The sequence below is a fragment of the Pelobates fuscus genome, chromosome 2, assembly GCF_036172605.1.
Source record: "Pelobates fuscus isolate aPelFus1 chromosome 2, aPelFus1.pri, whole genome shotgun sequence".
In the NCBI taxonomy this organism is placed as follows: Eukaryota; Metazoa; Chordata; class Amphibia; order Anura; family Pelobatidae; genus Pelobates; species Pelobates fuscus.
In genome coordinates, this window is record NC_086318.1 from 424,503,879 (window position 1) to 424,525,761 (window position 21,883).

Here is a 21,883-nt window from a genome sequence, read left to right on the forward strand (position 1 = left end):
CGAATCAACATGTTGTCAAATTTGGGCAACCAGTGTACTGCAAGATATAAACATTATGTATACATTTTGCAGCACATTTTTGGTTTCGTCTGTTGTCTGATTTGTTTGTTTCATGATTTGTACTTATAGCATTTTTCAGTTTAGGATTTCAGATGGATCGTTAGTCTCCCAAAATTTAGATGAATCGCAATTTGTTTGAAACTGAATGCAGAAGTCTTGGGACTTCACTAGTACTCAGAAGCTAAAGATATAACTCTGGATGGTAAACTTCTTGATACACTATAATGTGATCATCAGGTAGCCTGACAAAGGACTGAGATTACTGCTCATCGTACATGACATCCAGAATATAGAGACCCGCATGTCCCAACTTGAGTCCAAGATGGAAGACTTCCCAGAGGATCTTAATTGTATGGCAGACAGGGTCACATAGCTGCAGGCTAAGTTGGAAGGCAATGAAGATAAACTCATAGACCTCAGAAGTATCTAAGAAACAGTGACACAATCCATTGCCTGAACTTCAGACCTATATCCCTTTTGAACACGGATGTGCAACTCTTTGCCAGTCCATACGCGGAAAGACTTAGCAAGGTGTTACCTTATAAATGATGAGCAAGTGGGGTTTATAAAGAAAGGACAAGGGGCCGACAATATCAGGAAAGTACTAGATATCTTGCATGGTTGGGAGATCACCAGGGAGGCAGGGCTGTTGATATCGTTGGACGCATAAACTATACATTTTTGGAAGTACTATGCATAGGTTTTGTTACCCAGATGAATTCCTAACAGTAAAGTTGGAATTATATAGTGCTTCATCATCCGCGGTACTAAATGCAGGTTTTGTATCTGACCAGTTGAAATAACCAACAGGAATAGACTAGGGTCTTCACTGTCATGCCTCTAAGTATTAGCATTGGAACCCCTAACAAAAGCTATTAGGTTGGATGTTAACAGCCATGGAGTATCCATGGCACCCGGGAGTATAAAATAAACCTCTTTGCTGCCGACGTCCTTCTCACTCTGCCACAACCCTTACTATATCTCCAAGCTAACCTGAGGAGTATATCTAACACTCCTATTATAAATTAAATATCAACAAAAACTCAGGTGATGAGTTTTAGACAAGTAGAATCCATTCTATCTAGACTTCAATCATCTTTCCAGTTCAATGGGAGGAAAGATTTCATTTATTGACACTACTGATCTATACGATCAATGTGAATTTGATCTTTTATCTATGCAGGAAATCTAAATAACAATTGTCAGAGCAGGGCATAGGGCCAAGTGGGTATGTTGTAAGATTAGAAGAACCGAGACGAGCAGAAGCCTTATTCTCTATTACTTAACCATGGGTTTAAGTGCAGAGAGGGATTTAATAACACTGTTGCTATTATGTGGGAGTATGTTTTGCCTAATTGTGTCAACTTGAGATGCAAGATGTTGTGCCAGGTTGTGCCAGGTCAGGTAGATATTGGGGGATGGGAAGCAAGTGTGTTTTGAGAGGTATACATCTGGATTTTCACCAGACGTTCCCATGTGGGAGTACATTTGAAAGAAGTGGTGCAATGGCTTTGGTTGCAAATTGCAGAGCAGAGTGTTTTTGTGGTTTGTGGCTTTCACAGTAATGTGCATTGTGTACGAGTGGGAAACTGGGCTCCCCATTAATGAGCTATGTAATCGAGGTGTTACAGAGACCCATTAATGAGCACTGTGTATAGTAAAAAGATATTGTGCAACTTTTGGGGCAATATTACAAAGCTCTGCAGCAATCTGCAGGGTTTCATAGATACTACGGATATAACCAGTATTTCTTGTAATGTGTATGAGTGTTTAATGAGTCTCGTGGTCACGTAAGGTGTGCGTGAGCGCATTGCAGGGCTCCACTGTTACATGGAGTGTGAATACATGTGTTACAGAGCAGAATATCTGTGTGCAATGTGTATCTGTTTGTCACAGGTTGAAAGGCCGAGGACAAAAGCGCTGAATAAGATGGAAATGGATGGGTGGATAGGGTCACAAAGAGGAGGGGGAGGAGAGACAAGGGATAAGGGAGAATGACCATTACACAAGGGGGAGGTGGGGGTCACAAAATCTATTTCTGCCTGGGGTGTCAAACATTTTTCTACCAGCTAATAATTGATAAAAGCTTTAACCTGTAGTTCCTGCTTATGCTTCAAGGTTGTAGGATACAATCCCAGCAAGGAGTAACAAAACAAATGTAAATAACAGAAGCAGACAGAAATGCCATATACATTACATTTTTCAACATTTGTTTTCTTCCTAATGCCTAAATTCAATGTGTGCAGACTAGTCGATTGATATCCTGTACCTGGTACTATGTGTACACGTTTGTGTATTAGAATGAATGCCATTAAGTTGGGTAATCGCAAGTTATCACTAAATTATTTCAATTAATTCATTATTAAAGACCAGTGAGTTTGATTAGTTTAAATATAAAAGAAGGCAACATCATGACAAATAAACACGTTATAGGCATTTTGGTACGAACTGATTAATTTGCAAATCAGCATGTTAATTTGAGCATAAATTGTATCAACTTTTCTGAAATTTTCCTGTCTCTTTAAGTAGAACACTTTCTCACCCTTGGTCTGATTATGCACAAAAACTAAACGCAATTAGTTTAGTGAATACAAGGTCAGTCAGTCTCCAGGTGCCTTGTAAAAAGCAATTCTCATCCTACCCAAAACGTTCTGTTTTCTTATTAGTGTAGGATTATGACTTTACACAAATTTTAGAAGGTTATCGTTAAACAGTCCTTTAGTGCAATGACTAGATCAGGGGTAGGCAACCGTCCTCCAGATGTTGTGGACTACATCCCCCATAATGCTCTTACACCCACAATTTTGGCAAAGCATCATGGGAGGTGTAGTCCAAGACATCTGCAGTGCTGAAGGTTGCCTATGCCTGGACTAGATCATTATATTGTTATGTAGAGACGCCATATTTGATTTACCACACATTGTTGAACATAATTAGAGCACATAGTGAAAGGAATAAGTGGTTAAGAATTACAAGTCTGCATAAGGGATCGCGTTTCGATATTCTTCTTCTCTATGGATAGATTATTAATCTACAACTGACACTGGGATGTTATTTATTTTTACTTATTTTTCTGGCAACTAATTTTAGTTACTCTATTTTATGGATTTTTTCTTTTCCTGTTTTAATAAATATATTCAATTTTTTATGTCTGTATCTGTACTGCGAATATCGCAATGTGGGTGCCATTGCTTATTTTGTTATATAACAAAATAGAACAATTTCCTTCCAACAAAACATTGGAGTTTAATAACCCGCGAACACGAGTCTGTTGGTAAAAAAAATGTCTTCCTGAGATATGGAATATGTACATAAAACCACTCATTATGTTCATCAAATATATATCCCTAAATAGCTACAATGTTACTGTAAAACAGAGCACTGAAATAGTGATAATAATTAGCTTGCGTGTTTATATGAGATTACATAGGTTTGAGATTTCAGATCATTAACTGGTTGCAAGGCCAATGGAAATATAGTAGGTGTTCTGGGATTTGAAACATCAAACTGAAGGTATTGTGAGATCACGGAGGTTAACAATGAAACCTGCAGTAGGACTAGCATAAAAGAACAAAGGAATCAAAGTGCATTTTCTTATTTGGCTTCCATCTAATTGATTTCTTCATCTAATTGATCATCGCCTTATTCACTCGAGAGCTATACATTTGATTGTTTTTTTCTGACCGACTTTTATAATTTGCTTACTGCAAGCAGTGTGGGTCAAAGGCCTGTGCTAATAACACGCAGTCACGAAACAATAAAGATGATTTTTCTTCAAAAAAAGTCTCAAATCAAGAAAGAAAATTGCACACAAAGAAACATCAACACAATTGCAAATTCAGAATGCAACACATCCTTAAATCCTTCAGGGTTTCTCTTAAAACTCTGCAAAAGCAGATTTTTGTTTCTATTACACCAGAGAAATCAATTCAAAGACAGGGACAGTCAATCTTTAGATGTCTCAGCTGTTATGGATGACAGCACCCATGACATCCAGGCAGGCAATATGCAGACACATTTTTTTCCAAACTGAAGTCTTAGCTGACTGTGCATGGTGAGAGTTACACTCAACAGCAGTCAGAGTTCCTAAAGGCAGGCTGTACCTACTGAGAGTTGCAGTCTGCAAATGACTGCCAGGGGATTTCTATTTCAAACATGGCTGCACATCACAGCACCCTGTGACAGGATATCAACAAAGGGAACACAACACAATACATTGTATCTGTTGTATCACATAATTATTAATTTTAAATAATACCAGTAGTTCTTTGTTTGCTAACAGAATGTCAGTATACAAGATGTATCAGTATTTAGCCAGCATAGAATCATATCCCTGTGCATTGTTTCCTGAAATAGGTGCAAGAGAGGAAAATAAAATGAAAATACAATTCTGACATCAGTTTTGATAAGCATGCTCCCCTGGTGGGTTTTTCCCTGACTGAGCAGCTAGTTCAGTTTGACAGTTCTGGAGAGATGCAGGAATTCTCCAGGGTGCTGAATCAGGAAGCCAGTGGCTAGGAACTAATGAGCAGGTCTGACAAGGAGGTGTGATCATCACCCCTCTCTCTCACACACACACACACACACACACTCACACCCATTGGATGGGGGTCCTCCACACGTGACCTACTTTGGTACTGGCTTTGAGCCTGCTATGAATTATAGATGAGGAGGAGCTGAGATGCAGATCTGGTATCAGAAGTAGGCTCACATACACACACAAGGCTTTAGCAGAGAGTTGCCCTGCTCTGCACACTGAGGATGCTGTAGAAGGAAGCACACAGCCTGTTCCTTTAATCTCACAGCCCAGGCTCCCAGCAGCCCTGCATGTCTCTGCTTTAAACCCTTGGCATCCCTTCATTGTTTTGCCTAGTTTATTTTATTTTTTGCACATTGAAAGACAGAGAGAGATGAAAGGTCCAGTGACAGAGTGGGTGCTCCTGACTCTCCTCATGTTATCTATCAGTGGTTTTGCTTCTGCCGAAAGCCCTGTCCTCACTGATCATTTTTTGGTTGACTTGCATGAAGGGGGAGAGGAGGAGGCCAGGCAACTTGCATCGGAATATGGATTCAGTGGGGCCAGGAAGGTAAGGTCTTATTTCACCTTATTGTTACTGTAACTCAGAGAATCAAGGGAGAGGCATGATTTTATTGGAATGCTACATACTAACCATGCTAACAATGTGTCTTCATACTGTGCTTACTTCACTGGACATCAGTTAACACTTAATGCAAGGTCCCAGACAGAGGAGAGAAAACACAAGATAATACTATTATTTAGTCAAACACATAGGGGTTAATCCAAATTAAATTACCAAAAGAATGCACACATTTCTGAAGGATCTAAAGTGCAAATCTATCTATCTATCTATCTATCTATCTATCTATCTATCTATCTATCTATCTCTATATATCTGTCTATCTGTCTATCTATCTATCTATCATTCTATCTATCTATCTATCTATCTATCTATATATCTATCATTCTATCTATCTATCTATCTATCATTCTATCTATCTATCTATCTATCTATCTATCTATCTATCATTCTACCTATCTATCTATATATCTATCATTATATCTATCTATCTACATATCTATCTATCTATCTATCTATCAATCATTCTATCTATCTATCTATCTATCTATCTATCTATATATCTATCATTCTATCTATCTATCTACATATCTATCTATCTATCTATCTATCATTCTATCTACATATCTATCTATCTATCTATCTATCTATATTATTTTACATCTATGTGGCCAGTTTAGCAGAATGTATGATAGTTAATATTTAATGTACTAAGTGCAGGTTATATATTATCTAGAAAGTGTGCACATTGCTAATAAATATCTTCTTACTAATAGTGTCAGTGTAGGTACACATTTGTATCCTTATATAATGCTGATACAGTACAGAGAGGGACCATCGCTTGCAGTCTATGTATTGCAGTAATATTATCGATCAAGGCTTGCACTCCATTAGACTGTTACTGTACCACTGGGAATGCATTTAGAGGGACTATCCGTGTCTCAGGTATAAAGGATATAGAATGTTGGGAATTTCAATTTCTCTGACATTCTTACTGCTTGCGAGCAGTAAGTGCAGGAATCTTAACACGGCAATCCAGTTCACTTTGCTTTAAAAGCAAAAATAAAACAGGCACAATTAAAGGCGCAATTTGCTCATTAGCAAACATTTCCGTGTAAAGAGAAAATTGCACATGCAAACAATCAAATTAATGCAGCCGCCCTTCTTCAGTGCACTGTGTTTTCTAAGCCTGAAAGGAACAGCTTGGATAAATCAATACTTGGACTCCAGTTGTTCTTTATAATATCAGATTAAGTGCCAATATACTGCACAATGCATCGAGCGGGTTAACGTGGCATGGGTCTACTTGCCCAACTTTTTCTTTGACTTATATCAGGAGTGACCAAAAGATAGATCCCCACTGGTTTTAGAACTACAACACCCATGATGCTTTGCCTTATGCATTGTAGGATTTGTAGTCCTGCAAAAAAAACCGAGAGATTCACCTTTCATCCTCTAATGATTTACACGGTATATCTGGCATTCTCAAAGAATCCTCTGCGCCATCAATCTTCTTTTCCTAATTATTGGCAGCAAAGTCTATTAGGCTTAATACTTGACCTTTATTGAGTGAGTTGCTTTCGATTTCGCCCTGGTTGGAATCATACAATACGTTGTTGGATATGTATATGACATTTAAGTGGTTTTGTTTACTAATAAACAGATATTTAGGCTATATTAACAAAATTGGTGATTTCCTTTTTTTTATGGTGTGTATTTTCGATTTAAACTTGCTATTCAATTGTCAATTCTTCACAATTCCTATTTTAACAAATAAACCCCTAGGTAAATAAATATTTTAATGTAATACAGTGGGAGCTATTGTAAAACACAATAAAGATCAGAAACAAGTCTTACATATGAAAAGATAAATTACTAAAAATGTTATTGGTAATTTTTATATATTTTGATTAGTTGGCCTATATTCACAGGTAAGGTTTATTGTTTTCTTTTTCGTTAATTATTCTTTAAAGATAATATTTTACATTCAAGGCTTTTATACCAAAAAAAAAAAACAAAAAAAAACATCATGCATTTAAGTTAAAATCAAAACGGGCAAAAGAAAAATGGAGTATTGTAGTGTTTGGCTTGGTTGATCCAGATATATAGTATTCCACTTTATCCATTATTATTCACTCTCATCGCTCAGTGGATGATCAAGTACATCTGACTGACAAGCCCCTGGGCTACTAAAGTGGATACAGTGAGCAGCGAGCAAGTAAGCTCATTGAAAATGTACCGTAAATGTCAGCTGCTGTCTCTTCCTAATGAGCAGTAATTTAAGAACAGTTTTGTAGTGCACCACATGTATGCAGGGCCCAGACGAACCCCCCAATATTCAGTGACATTTACATATATACAGATCTAAATGGAACATTAACACTAGCGGGTAACAATTTCGCAGTTTTACTAAGCTTCTCAATTACTTAATTATTCTAGATTTGCTTCTTTTTAAACTCAATATTTCTCACTTATTACCAATTCTTGTTTGTTTCAAAATCAATAAAAAAAAAAATTTTGTTTGATAATTTCTTGCTAGTGTCAAAATGTTTCCAAAACGATGTAAGTGGGATAGGGTGATATTGTATCATTGAAAATCTTAATACAAACATGGAGGTAGCAATTGAAAAAAACATATATTCAATCAGTCGTCACGATAATGGCGTTAACCTTTTGAGCGCAATTTGCGAATAATCGCTGTTTAGTGATTAAACACTCTGGTGAAAATAATAGTTGATTATATTAGAATTATGTTAGAATTTTAAAACTATCACCAAACATATAATATATATGGTTTGCTCACGTACATATAATATTATTGTGCTTTACTATAATATTACTATTTAATTAATCTGTCCATTCACAAAATGTAGTAGTTGTAGTAGTTTGAAAGAAAAATAATGTTTAAAACCACCTTTTTAACTATCAGACTGTTTTCTTGTGTTTAAAAGCATAGGATAACATTTATTTTAAACATGGGTTGTCACTTCAAGCTGTCCAAGGGTACCTAAAAGTAGAATTATGTACATTTACACCATTGAATTTTTTTTTTTTTCATTTGTTCGGCCATTACTGAACTATTAGGAGGACTGCATAGTAAGAGGATGCACAACATCCTCCATCTTTTACATTTTAGATATTGTATGAAACATCAACATTCAAAAGCACAATTTTCTCATATAGAGCATGTTGCGACAAAACGGATAAAGATAGTTCAATACCCTGTTTGTGGGTATTTAAAGATATTCTAACGAGAAACATCTTAAAGATTCCACAGAATGTAAACATAATACTTGCATGTAGGCAAAATGTCCACATCCAGTATACACAGCATCTACCAAAGAGAACATTGCAGGTAACTATCCCAGCCTGCCCAAAATGATGCATTATCCTTGGGTATATAACATTTAGTGAAGATACTCAGTATACGCTAAGGTGTCTAGCAACTTGCAGAACAGCCAGTTTGTAAAAATGATCTCATCCAGTTTGGAGGCTTTCTATCATTGTACCGTGTTAGCTTTGAATTTGCGAGATGGCTTTTAATTGACTAGCTCTTTAGTGAATAAACCTTAATATTTGTTCGGTGTGAATCAGGTGACACAATGGAATGTAAATCTTGATGACAATGGTAACTTAAATAATAGACCTGCTGTCTTTTGTCTGATAATATGCCACTGACGAGTTAGCAAACACGTCTGTATATTACATTAGCCAGCTAAGTGTATGTGGTTTCAATTTTCACAATGTGTAGTCTGAGCTGAGCAAACGTGGGACCTTTTTTGCTATTTAGTCTAAGTAATATTAGTGCGAGGATAAATAGAGATGCTAAATGGAATAAAACTGAGAATACCCAGTGTTTGCTTTATATTGTCTCTTTAAAAAAAAAAAAAAAAAAAGGACATGGGCAGCAGAAATGTAAACACACCTATATCTTTACAATAATATAGCTAAATTAAAAGCTAACAAACAAAGGACACCCACTGCTTCATTGTGGATTCATAGTTGATCATAGAGATTTTAAATTTATAAATAAAAAAACATATGAGATATTAGAGTTCTGTTAATTAAGCATTAGATTACACCACCCTTGCAACTAACTCACATAATGCCAGATGAAAGTGGTTTACTAAAAAATAAAATATCTCCAAATCAGCAAAACAATATGCTACTGTTGTATGTTACTAAAATGTATCAGACTTGTGATTTTAAGAAGCCAGTCAGCCATAGGAGAATTTTAGCTGATTGCTAAATTATTATTACTGCTACATTATTATTATTTATTATGCATATGGTGCAATACTGAGGGGCTAGTGGGCCTCCAAAATCCATTCAAACAGGGGGAGCCTGATTATAGATACTTATACCTCCAGCCTTATCTGTGGCAGGCTTGGATTAATGAAAATAAAATAGGTGTCACCCACTAATACTTATTTTGCTTGATTGTTTTATAATTAGTGTATAGTGCAAATACGTTTTGATATCACAGTAAAGAATACCTTCTTAAGAAAGTGACATCGTGTTTTATTGGACTTAGATTCACCATCTATCTTCCAGGAACATTTTGCCATCTCTGTTTCAAGAGCGTAGATTGGCTTGATATTTCCATCGCGTATGTCCCTACAGGAAAGGGATGCAGATGTAAAGGTGTTTTGGGAAACTAGGTAAAGGTTAACACGCGGAAAAGTCTGTGATCTGAATGAAACGCTTTGTTTACCCGTTTCTCATGCAAGAAACAGCAAAATATAGATTGATGGGATGTTGTATAAGGGAAATAAACTGTGCGTGGTTCATGCATACATAAAGCACTTATTCACACTGCAACCTCACTGAGAACAGGTTGTTGATCCAAGGAGAAATCAGATTGACATTATGGAGTTTAAAATTATTTTTCCCCCCTCTTTGTGGCATAATTGAAAATGGCTACAATCGTTTTTTGGGTTTTTTTTGCTTTCTTTTTGTACGATAACATAAAAGAATGGGTTTCAAGGTTGAACTTGATGGATTTTAGTCTGCAATGCAATTATGCAACTTTAATCCTTCATTTGCAGTTTTTCCTTGTTCTTTTTAGTTGAGCCTACAATTCTTCTGTATGACTTTGATTTGAGGATTCGATGAGTAGAAGGCCTTGCTCGTATTAAGATACAGTCTAGATTATGTTTTGTGCTTCATTTGTCCACCTGATGGACTGTTCTAATTCACCTATGAGGTACTTGACCTATTTTGTAACTTGTTAACTATATCACAAACTTGCTTATCACAAAGCAACAAGTGATCAGATACAGTAGCAAATCTGAACTATCGACATTGAAATCTGCATCTTGCAGCATACGGACAGGTAACTGGATAGGTAGGCTGGAAGGCCTTCATGTATAGTGACAGATGACTGCCGGGGAGGTATTATCCGCTTGACAATTCCATATGTACTCTTAGTATGCACCCGTCTCTCAACCATTATTTGTCACCCAATTTACTAAGGTGTTTGAGATGCTCAGAACCAAGTATTTCCTATCATTTCCTGAGAAATGGTCACCCAGTACCTTATCTATCTGTTTCAAGATGGAACTCGTAAACTCTTTTTTTTTTTTTTAAGAATTTACACTTTGTGTCCTTATCTTATTAAACTCAGTGTGCTGTTCAATATAATAGATTTGAAACCAGAATAAACATGACCAGATAAAACATTGGTGCAGGGTATGATAATGCAAACATTACAAATGTAGTAATCTCCTATTGTCCAAATGTCAAGAATAGGCCATTTACATATTGTATGGGATGCCCTGTACATTTCATAGGTGTAGTGTACTCCATTGCCCAACAGATGGTGACAAAGTATATATACAAAAAAAAGCAATACTCAAAACTACCAATAGATGGTGCTAACTTTTTCCACAAATCTCTTCAAATTGTATTGTAAAAAATACCAGTCAGCAATGCATAACATTAGACTTTGGTTCTATTTTAAAGACACGATTAGTCTGGCACTCTATTGGACTCTACCCTTGCCTCCAGAACTCTGACAAAAACAAATAAGCATCAAATGACATCCAGGTGAAATTATTTATATTTTCGTCATCTTTTATGAAAAAAATTGACCTGAGCCATAGATTGTTAAGCTAATTATTGACAGGTTCGTGTACTGATACACATTATTTATGAAGCTGAAATGTTGGTTGTGGTGTCTTTCCATGCATTATGAAAGTATTGCAGTATGTTAGCCTTTTCATTAAAAGTTCGGTGCACACTATCACTTCTTATTCAGTAGCTCTTTCATACTGTTATATACTAGGGTGACATCATCCTGCAGTAATGCAGATATTGGAATTCTTCAGGGTAAAAAATGTTAATATCTGCACAGGACAGGACAAAATCCAATATATTATTACTGGTACCAACAGAAAACGGAATAACAATCTCAAGACATGTTGGCCTGTTAACAGAGATCGGATTTTTTGTAACTGACTTTTAAAGGACAGTACATTTAAAAGAGTTGTTAAGATGGATATTCAGCACTTACACTAAAAGCATTAGAAGAAAATATGCCAATTTAATTAAACTCAATAAGAAATTTGATTTTAAGCCATTTTGGACAAAGATGTATCGTCTTTTTAATGTAGTTATGGATATTGTTACTTTAACACACAGGAAAGAGGATACCCACACAATGAGGGTCCAAAAAGCTGTACCAAGCCTTAGAGAGGCCAGACTTAATGTATTAAAAGACGGATCAAAGTCAAGACTAACTAAGTTCAGGAATACAGAAATATGGATAAAAAAAAAAGCCAGGACAGGAATTTAGGGAATATAGACATACACAGGTGAAGATACAAGCCGGGTCAGGATAATAGAAATACACGGTCAATATACAATATACAAGCCATGTCAGGATACCAGAAGTTCTCAAAGTCAAAACAAAGCTAAGGTCAATAACAGGAATTCACAAGAGAGTATCTTGAAGCACTATACATGTAACCAAACAAAAACCACAAAAGGGCAATAAGTAAGGGCCTAAACATGCTTTAAATAGTTTCACATGTGTCCTAAATGCTCCATGTCATCTCTGTGACTCCAAAGAGCATGGGGTCGCTTAGATGACATGGTCACTTTAAGGGCGAGCATGACCTCATTATGTTTAAATATATTTAAGGACACACCTTTAGAAGGGGCACTGTCTGCATTTCTACCAACAGAGAGCAGCAGAGGCTTGGCGTTGGCGAATGCAGAGGTGCAATTTTCCGACATCCAATGGGTAAGTATTAATTCCCTTATAGGTCTCAAGCTGCGCGGCTGCATGGTGTGGTTGCTCGACCTGAGAGGAGCTGCTTCGTGTGGAGCAGGTAGGTATCGCCACAAGTGGATTGCTGGGTGCATGTGCGTTGTTTACCTGGGGATGAGATGGCAACATGGAATGGATGGAAAGTAGGCAAGCTGGAAGTGGCAGTGTTATGCTCTGAGCAATGTTTTGCTGGGAAATGATGGGCCCTGGCATTCATGTTCATGTTACATTGACACCTACCAACTACCTAGAGGTTGTTGCAGACCACATCCACCCTTTCATGGCAATGATGTTCCTTGATGGAAAAGTGCACTCTTTCAGCAGGATAATGCACCCTGCCACACTGCAAAAATTGTTCAGGAATGATTTGAGGAACATGACAAAGAGTTCAAGGTGTTGCCTTGTCCTCCAAATTCCCCAGATCTCAACCTAAATGATCATCTGTGGGATGTGCTGGAACAACAAATCAAATCCATGGAGGTCCCACCTTGCAACTTGCAGGACTTAAAACATCTGCTGCTAATGTCTTGGTGACAGATACCACAGGACATGTTCATAAGTCTTGTGGAGTCCATGTCTCGACGCATCAGAAATCTTTTGGCAGCATAAGGGAGACCTACACAATATTAGGAGGGTGGTTTTAATGTTGTGGCTGATTAGTGTACATTAGGGTAGATGATACTCCTCAATAAAAATAAGAAACAAAATAAAAATATATATTTTATAGCCTCATTACGTTATGTAATTAAGGCACACCCGAAGGATTAATTAATTGACTATATTAATTAAATGTTAAAATACATTTTGTAAACACTCACCCCCTTAAAGGGTAACATTGGATACCTGTCTATGAATATGAGATTAGTCTGGATTAAACAGGTTTAAGATTATAAAGGACAAAGATCAAATTACTCTTGATCTTCTTGTACTATACGATCAGAAACATGTTTAAGAGAGTGCAAAATGACAAGTTGTGAAGAATTTGGTGTGATGATTTGCACAGTGTGTCTTAATGGGAAATATTTTGAAAAAAAATTGGCTTGGGGTTCAGGAATACAAACTATAACCAGATTGGCCCAAATTCGGACAAATTCCAGTTTGGAAGAAAAAAAACCTCTAAATCTATCCAGCATTCTCATAGATACAGTTATGATAACAGCTGCAAGGAATTAAAAATGTTAGTTTATGATGTTGAGTTTAATTCATATTTTCAGCCACATTTTGATGCTTAACATGGTTCTTCTTAATATATGATATCTTATGTAGATGTTTCTCTAAGTGCGTTCCCAATAAATACCAGGGATTCACCCCCTCATTATGAACACAGACAGACAAGATGTTTTTTTTTTACTCTTGGTGCATTTTTGGGAAGTTGTAGTCCCAGAAACGCCATTAGGTTACCGACAAAATACTTGTAAGTGGGATATTTTACCATGTAATATTTTTAATTCTATGCTAACATTTCAGACGGAAATATTGCAAGATAAATTATAATATATACAAATGTAATTCACCAGATGTTTCTGTAAAAATAGCTTACCTGGAAAAATTATCCAGCCCATTTATAATTTTTGCGTATCACTTTTGGTGGCAGTGAAAAATTAAAATTGTGTAAATGTATAAAATTATAATAGTTTTAGGTCTAAACAGCAGTCTGTGCAATTACTGACTTATTCTGTTTGTATGTAAAAGTTATTTTTAATGATCCAAATAGATTTCATTTTTCTATAGATAAAAAAGAACTTGGTTGTATGGAGTTTAAATGTGTTCAATTCTGTGTCCTTGTTTCGTTTATTACTTTAGGGTATTCCCATGGTTACGGCACAATCGGTATTGCTCTAAGTCAAAACTGCAAGCTCCGTGGAGCAGATGCACAAAACTAAAATTGAATACGTAATGTGTTTTAGCTCCAGCAGTATGAGATATAGTGGGCCTCCAGCACTTTATTTTCATTAGAGAGAATTCTTCACAATCAGATACTCTCTAGTGTCATCCTTTCCTGTTACTGCAAGTTACTTGTTATCAACCAATTAACGTAGTGTGTCATTAAGTAAATTATTCTTATCCTAAAAAAATTAGGCATCTTTGACTTTGGAAGGACTAAAGCTGAAAAAGTGCAGGAATCGCTTTGGCAGGTATAAAATGTTTATTGACTGAATGAGTAATGATCAGTGCTACAACCTTCGTACTCTGCTAGATCAAGGACAAATTAGATCACTATACAACTGAAGAACATTTGCTGCAAATTTTAAATATATTGTTTTGAATTTATTTTTTGCATGATTTATTGATTAAGAAAGCCAGGTCTGTTACAAATATTGGTTTCAAGGCCAAGAGAAGAAGGCGTACATTTATCAGATGATGAAATGAATGATCAAGATAATGGAAGCTGGAGTAGATAATGTTAGATATCTATCACATTGGATCATTCTATTTTGTTCTCCTCAGAAGTAAACAGCATAGATAGAGTGTCACCTCTCTCAAGATGCTGGGTGGGTACCAAATTGTGGGGTAGCAGCTGGTCCCAGTAGCCACGTAAATCATCAGTAGAGTAACTTAAAGGGACACTATAGGCAGCTCATTGAAGTGGTCTGGGTACAGTGTCCCTATTGCACTTAGTGCTGCAATGTTAAATATTGCCGTTCCAGAGAAACATTGCAGCACTAAGTCAGCCTCTAGTGGCTGTCCACAAGACAGCCACTGGAGGTGCTTCCTGCATCCAAACAGACCTTTGGTCCTCGTGCTCTGCATGAGGACATACAGCATTAGATTTTTCCCCATAGGAAAGCATTGATCCGATGCTTTCCAATGGGGAGGTCTAATGTGCTTGCGGCATTTTCCGCGCATTTGCATTAGCGCCCGCTCATCGCGTAGTATCGGAGTAGGCAGAGCCGCAACCCAGTACTGAGGACATCAGAACTTGGGTAAGTTAAGTAAACAAGAGGTTTTTAGCCCTTTATTCACCGACCGAGAGGGGGCGCAAGTGAGGGGGGAGGCAGAGGGAGCTGTAGTGAAGACACTTATAGTATTCCTTTAGCAACAACACAGATTTTATCTAAGTGATTTTTAAATACCATCGTAAATGGACTCAGGAACATTTTTGACTGAGATGGTCTTTGTCAGTACTTTTGTTTCAAGACCATTTTGGTCAAATCATTGCCAGGTCTTTATAGGAGAACTAGCACAAAGTATCACTTTAAAAATCCCTCGATGCTGTCGAGTTACTATTCAGATTTTTGGTAACTGTAGCTAACTGTTTATTTTGTTTGTTTATTTTTATCACTCAGAGGATTCATAACATTTTATTTTTATTTTATATAACTATAAATGTCACTTTGTAAATTTGTCTTTAACGGATTTCTCAGCAAGTTAAGCAATCACAATAGAAACTAATTGGATGTTCCTTCTCATTGCTCCAAGTTTAGGAATTGATCTCAGGAATCAGGATTGCACTTTTTAAATCATTCCTATTGTGTAGGCAAGCAACAGTGTCAATTGAATATAAATGCATTCTAATGATTTCATATTACATAGAAATTTCATCAAATTTTATCCTGGAGACAACTAAACAAAACATATTTTCTGTCCTAAAACTGGACAGCTTTTAGTTTTAAAAAGTAAACTGATATACTATACAGTCTTAAAAGGGTATACATCTTAACAAACAGCGCTTGAGGTTTTTATTTTTAATACGTGTTTAAATTTACAGTGAATTTGATCGAGTTGAAAAACAAGTTTCAAAATTATTGGGAAAAATACAGATTGCAAAAACGGTCAAGATGAATTTTTCTTTAGTTTTTTAACCAAACGTTGCTAATCAGTTGTCAGCTCACTGTTATTGAAAAAGAACACTCTAGGCACTATAACAACTTCATCTCATCCCTTGAGGAAGTGTTTCATTGGTCCCTAGTAATAGACTGAGAGCATGAGTTGACGCTCTCAGCCTCTCACTGGACTAATTTTGAGAAAAATGCATTCAAGATTTACGCATATTTCTAATGCATATTGGGAAACTTTCAGGAGCATTATTAAATTAAACTGTTTCTAACTGGTTTAACCAGTTAAGCTAAGACAGTGCCCTGGACCTCCAAGCACCATAACAACTTCATTGAGATTAAGCCTTTGTGGTGCCTAGAGTGTTCCTTTATTTAAATAAATCTCCATATACAAAGCAGATGCTGTATAAAAGCGGGTTCTGTATAAGTGTTGTTTCTTTCTTTTTTATTATTTAATCTGATATTTTCATTCTCAAGTCAATAAGTCCTGAAAAAGTGGATGTACGTCATTGCTCGCTTGAAATTCTAATAGTGCCAAGTTAACACATTGCTATAGTTACATAGTTACATAGCTGAAAAGAGACTTGCGTCCATCAAGTTCAGCCTTCCTCACATTTGTATTTTTGCTGTTGATCCAAAAGAAGGCAAAACAAACTAGTTTGAAGCAATTTTGCAACAAGCTAGGAAAAAAAATCCTTCTTGACCCCAGAATGGCAGTCAGATTTATCCTTGGATCAAGCCGTTATTACCCTACATTGAAAGATTATATCCTTGAATATTCTGTTTTTGCAAGTATGCATCTAGTAGCTGTTTGAACATCTGTATGGATTCTGATAAAACCACTTCTTCAGGCAGATAATTCCACATCCTGATTGTTCTTACAGTAAAAAAACCTTTCCTTTGCCTTAGACGAAATCTTCTTTCTTCCAGTCTAAACGCATGGCCTCGTGTCCTATGTAAAGTCCGGTTTGTGAATAGATTTCCACACAATGGTTTGTATTGGCCCCGAATATATTTGTATAATGTTATCATATCCCCTCTCAGGCAATGTTTTTCTAAACTAAATAGGTTTAAATTTGTTAATCCTTAAGAGGTTAATCATTAACTCAGAAACACTTAAAGGGACACTGTAGCATTAGGAATACATATCTGTATTCCTAACTAGCTGTTGGACTAATTGGGCACATCGGGTGGACCACGCACTTAGGGACACCTGATGGCCATCTTTAATTTAACCGCACGACTCGGCACCTTGTGAATGTGAACTTTGGTGCTGGGAGGAAGTGAGTACAACTCGCTTCTTCCAAGCTTACCAACAAGCCGCATTGCAGAGGAAAAGAGAGTAAGACCAAAGAGGAGGGAGAGACCCTGTACCAGACTCCCACTGTACTCCAGGGAAGCCACCCACCTTCATCCAAAATGTATGGAAGCAGGAGGGTGGCTAAAAATCGGTAAATTGGGATCTGTGTGTGTATATTTGTGTGTGTGTGTTTGCGTGTACATATCTGTGTGTATGTGTCAGTGTACCTTATTTGTGTGCCTTTGTCAATGTACATATATGTGTGTATTTGTGGGTGTGTTAGTGTGTATACATGTGTGTACCTGGCTGTATGTATCTGGATGTGTCAGTGTGTATATGTGTGTATATGTGAGTGTTTCAGTGTGTGTATATCTGTGTGCATGTGTCAGTGTATATATTTGTGTATCTATGTGTTTCAGTGTATATGTGCGGGCCAGTGTATGTGCATATATCACAACAATCACCACCTCTACATACAAACACATTAAAACACAAACACTACACACAAGTACACCACTGCTTTCAAATAGCAACAGTACATACAAACACACAACATCATTTAAATTACAACACTACACACAAAGACATACATATATGTACACATATACTCAATACAAAAACATGTTTCCATTCAAACATAAAGATTGCTCACAAATACAGCTCTGCAAGTATAGCCACATGGTAGATCCCCAGCTGTCAAAGCATTGTGGGAGTTGTACGACAGATGGGGATCTACCATCTTACCTTTCCCAATCACTTCCTCTTCTTTTCGTCTCTCAGTATCTGTTCTTCTTTTCTTCCTATCTTATATCGTTTTCTGTAAAACATTAGACAAAGTAGGGACAATTTCTTCTTATGTATTTTTCCTACACTTGACCAGATTTGACCCAGGGGAGAAGCTATGTCCGCTCCATTTCCTGTGGTCAAAGCAATTTCCCACAATACTCACCCTCCTCCTCCTGCTGCTTCATTCGCCAATCGAATGCCAGCGAAGCTACCGAATTTTGTACTAACAGAATGAGATCAGTTTGTCCATTCGTGTTAGGGCGCAATTTCTGTACTTTTTGTTCGGTTCGAAATTTCATTAGAAGGAATGAAATTCTGATCCTATTTGTGCCGCAAGTAGATAGCTCCCTAATTCCCACAGTATTAGGGAACTTTCTACTAAAAGGCTGAAAGACTAAGTTTGGTTAGTAGAGGTAATTAAGGGAGATTAAAATCTCCCTTTTGCCCCTTCTCACTATACCGCATGTAGGGTTATGTCTACTAGAATAGATCCTGAGAGAGGAAAAGAAGAGGAAGCTATAGCGTTACTTACCTTGTCCGGGGGCCGGCCGAGGTCCTCTGTTCCCGGCGCGCTCAGAGCGCCGATGATGGCGGGCGTTGACCGCGGAATGTGGTCACGTGTCCCGCCTAGCTTTGAGAGTGCGCTGCGCGTCACGCGCACACTCTTAAAGGTTAAGTGGGAGCCAAAAACCAAAACGGTCTCCCTTTGGCCCCTGTCACCCCACACTCCCCATACTCTCACATATTGGGGGCATGGATATGACAGGGGCCAATCAAGAATAAGTTGAAGGTATTTCAACTTGCCTCTCCCTTTACTCCCTGCCCTATCGTGGTTTCTGTTTCAGTTCCCTTTAGCGCTTGTTGTGTTCAGTTGTGTTCCTTCATATTGACCTTGGCTTTGTTTCTGACTATGTTATCTCTTTATCCTTATCTGCTCTGTTTGCCGGCTTGCTGTTTACTGTGTACCAGACCCCGGCTAGTCCTAGTTTACGCTGTCTCTTTGTGCCCTTGACCTTGGATCGTTCCTGACTCTGTCTCCTCTCATATACATCGAGTCCGGCCATTCTAAGGTCCGGTAGACGTATCTCTCCTCTGTATTGTCTTTTGTCGAGTTGAATCTTGCGAGTTGGGGTATATTTTCGTTACAGGAGCGATTCGGGAAAGGTAAGTTCGGAATGACAGTGCCGCTTGAAGGCACTAGAATAACTTCAATAAGATGAAGTTGTTATAGTCTCCACAGTGATCCTTAACAATAAAAAAACAAAATGCATGGCATTATGAAATAAATAGAGAATCATTGTATCTAAATGGTATATCCATTTGTTAGAGTCTGGCATTTACTTTTATTTCCACTTCATATAATCTCAATTAAATCTGTGTATTTCTGTGTATTGCATAGCAAAAAGAAAAGAAAATACATTCTACTCTGCTTAGTGTTTTTAATGAATAAATGCATCTAGAAATGCCAAATCCTATAGTGCCTTTTTATGTTTTTTGTAATTAGAAAAACAGCTGTGCCCCTACAGAAATGTAGGAGAGGTTTTATTTTTTTTCCTAGAGTGACATTATTTAATTGGCTTATCACTGTAGGCATCATTGACAAATACAAAAGCAGGTGTCGTGTGTGTATATAAAATGAACCCCTTATCTACTAAGACCATTATGAGAAACAAGTTGAGCACATGATTTCTTTTAAAAATAGGATTGATAACAGTAGGATAAAACAGACATTTTGTGTGTAGAATTGAAATATTTGAAAAGAGAAAAAAAATGTTAATACTTTATTTATTCAACATTTGTATGACGGTTGGTGGTAAATAGGCGATTGGAGATTAATTCTGCAATGCTACAGACAGGCTAGAAAAATGTGCTCAAGGACACACTTTGTTAACATACGATATATGGGGAACTATGCGTATCTGATGGCTACATATAGTTAAAATATGTCCATGGTTAAATCCAGGTATTTATAATAGATTTATTGTGCTATTCACAAAAACAGAAATGTCCTCTAACTTAACTGTTTACATGTCAGCTCCTATAACTTAGAATTTACAATTTCCTTGCCCATTATCAACTATTAGATTACAAATGTGTTGCAATATTATCTGGATGCTCTCTCAATTTGTTTCAATGATTGCTATTTGGTGGCATCTTACCTGTATTCCGTTAAGGTCCCATTCAGGGCAGGAGTGGAAAGAAAGGAATATTTTAGAAACCCTCTGTGTGCAATGCAAAGGAACACAAACATTCTAACATGGATTGAACATCATGTTTTTAACCCATGCATTGGTTATGACTTGAATGAAATCTGAATTCTGAGTATAACCAAGTCACTGGATCTCATAAGGGTTAATTTACTAAATTAAGAACTATTAGGAAATCAAAGTAAAATTCTAATTTAAAATCAAGTTAAGTAGCCAAATAGGAGGCATAGCCTACTGGAAGCATTTGTCTTGTACATTAGCAATACCTTTAAAATTCACATTAAAATTCCCAACAAGTCTCATTTTGGTAAATAACCCAGTAAGTATTAGTACAGCACCTTGGTATACATGTCCCAGCCCTACTAAGATTAATTAAAGTCTAACATACTGCCACCAGTAATGTCCTGATATGCCTTGCAAGAGGCTGGTAGTCTGAGAACACTCATTCGCTCTGCCGACCCCCTGACATATTGGCAATTGAAACTGCAGACTGGGAGGATAACATCCATCAAATTCAGTCAAGGCATGTGTGTTCTGGTGTTGCATCAAGAAGGAAGTCATAGCAAATATGAGTCTGTAAAAATATGGACACCTATATGAGGCCAATGTGCTTAGACTATGTGATGAACTAAAGTCATTGGCCTCGTTAACCCCAGATAACTATTTAAGGTAAATGCAATTGAGGGACTTTGCACACAATGATAGGGTGAAACAGGGAGCAGCCACCCCATGACTTTCTTTAAACAGCTGTGTATGGTGGAGACTTCACAGAAGGATCTAATCATGACTCTCTTTGCACAGCTCAGTGCCCCGATTGGGGAAGTGAGAACCCATGTTATATAGACCAGTGGGAAACAGATCTGCAGCAGACACTAGAAGAGGGTCCTTGGAGGATATCTGGGAGATTACAGTAACACCCTCTATTTGTGTGACCCTTTAAGAACACTCTTTGATGAGGTGGTGCACAACTCCATTTAAAATACTTGGCATGGCATGGAAGTATCTAAATTAGATAGCATTGTATCAAAAAATACAATTTCTTGATGGAAAAACTCAGAGTTCAGGTACAAAATACAATGACAACATTTACTAAAGTATGGCAACCTTGGGAAGAGTAGGAACAGTGAAAGGATGATGTATGGATTTTGTGTGTGAAAGTTTGGGGTTGGCCCGCGAGGAGGAGAGAACCCTCCCCCTTTTTTGAGGTGGGAATTGTCCTTACATTGTGATAAAAAAATAAACTTTTCTTAATCCAGGGGAAAGAATGAAGGATTTGTATTTGTTACACAATCTCAGAAGATGTCTTTCTCATGTGTTACAGTAATATGCCTAATTGAACTATCATGCTGTGCGTGATGCTGTCATCTTCATGAGAAAGATGA

The 21,883-nt window shown here is 37.1% G+C and overlaps 1 protein-coding gene across 1 annotated transcript in view; it reads left to right on the forward strand.

The window, feature by feature from the left end:
* The first annotated feature begins 4,670 nt into the window (after positions 1-4,670).
* PCSK2 (proprotein convertase subtilisin/kexin type 2) overlaps positions 4,671-21,883 on the forward strand; it is a 113,237-nt gene continuing 96,024 nt past the window's right edge. The window contains exon 1 of the mRNA XM_063444041.1: positions 4,671-5,147. Within this exon, the coding sequence (XP_063300111.1) occupies positions 4,971-5,147 (177 nt within the window). The 5' untranslated portion in view covers positions 4,671-4,970. The remainder of the gene's footprint in view (positions 5,148-21,883) is intronic.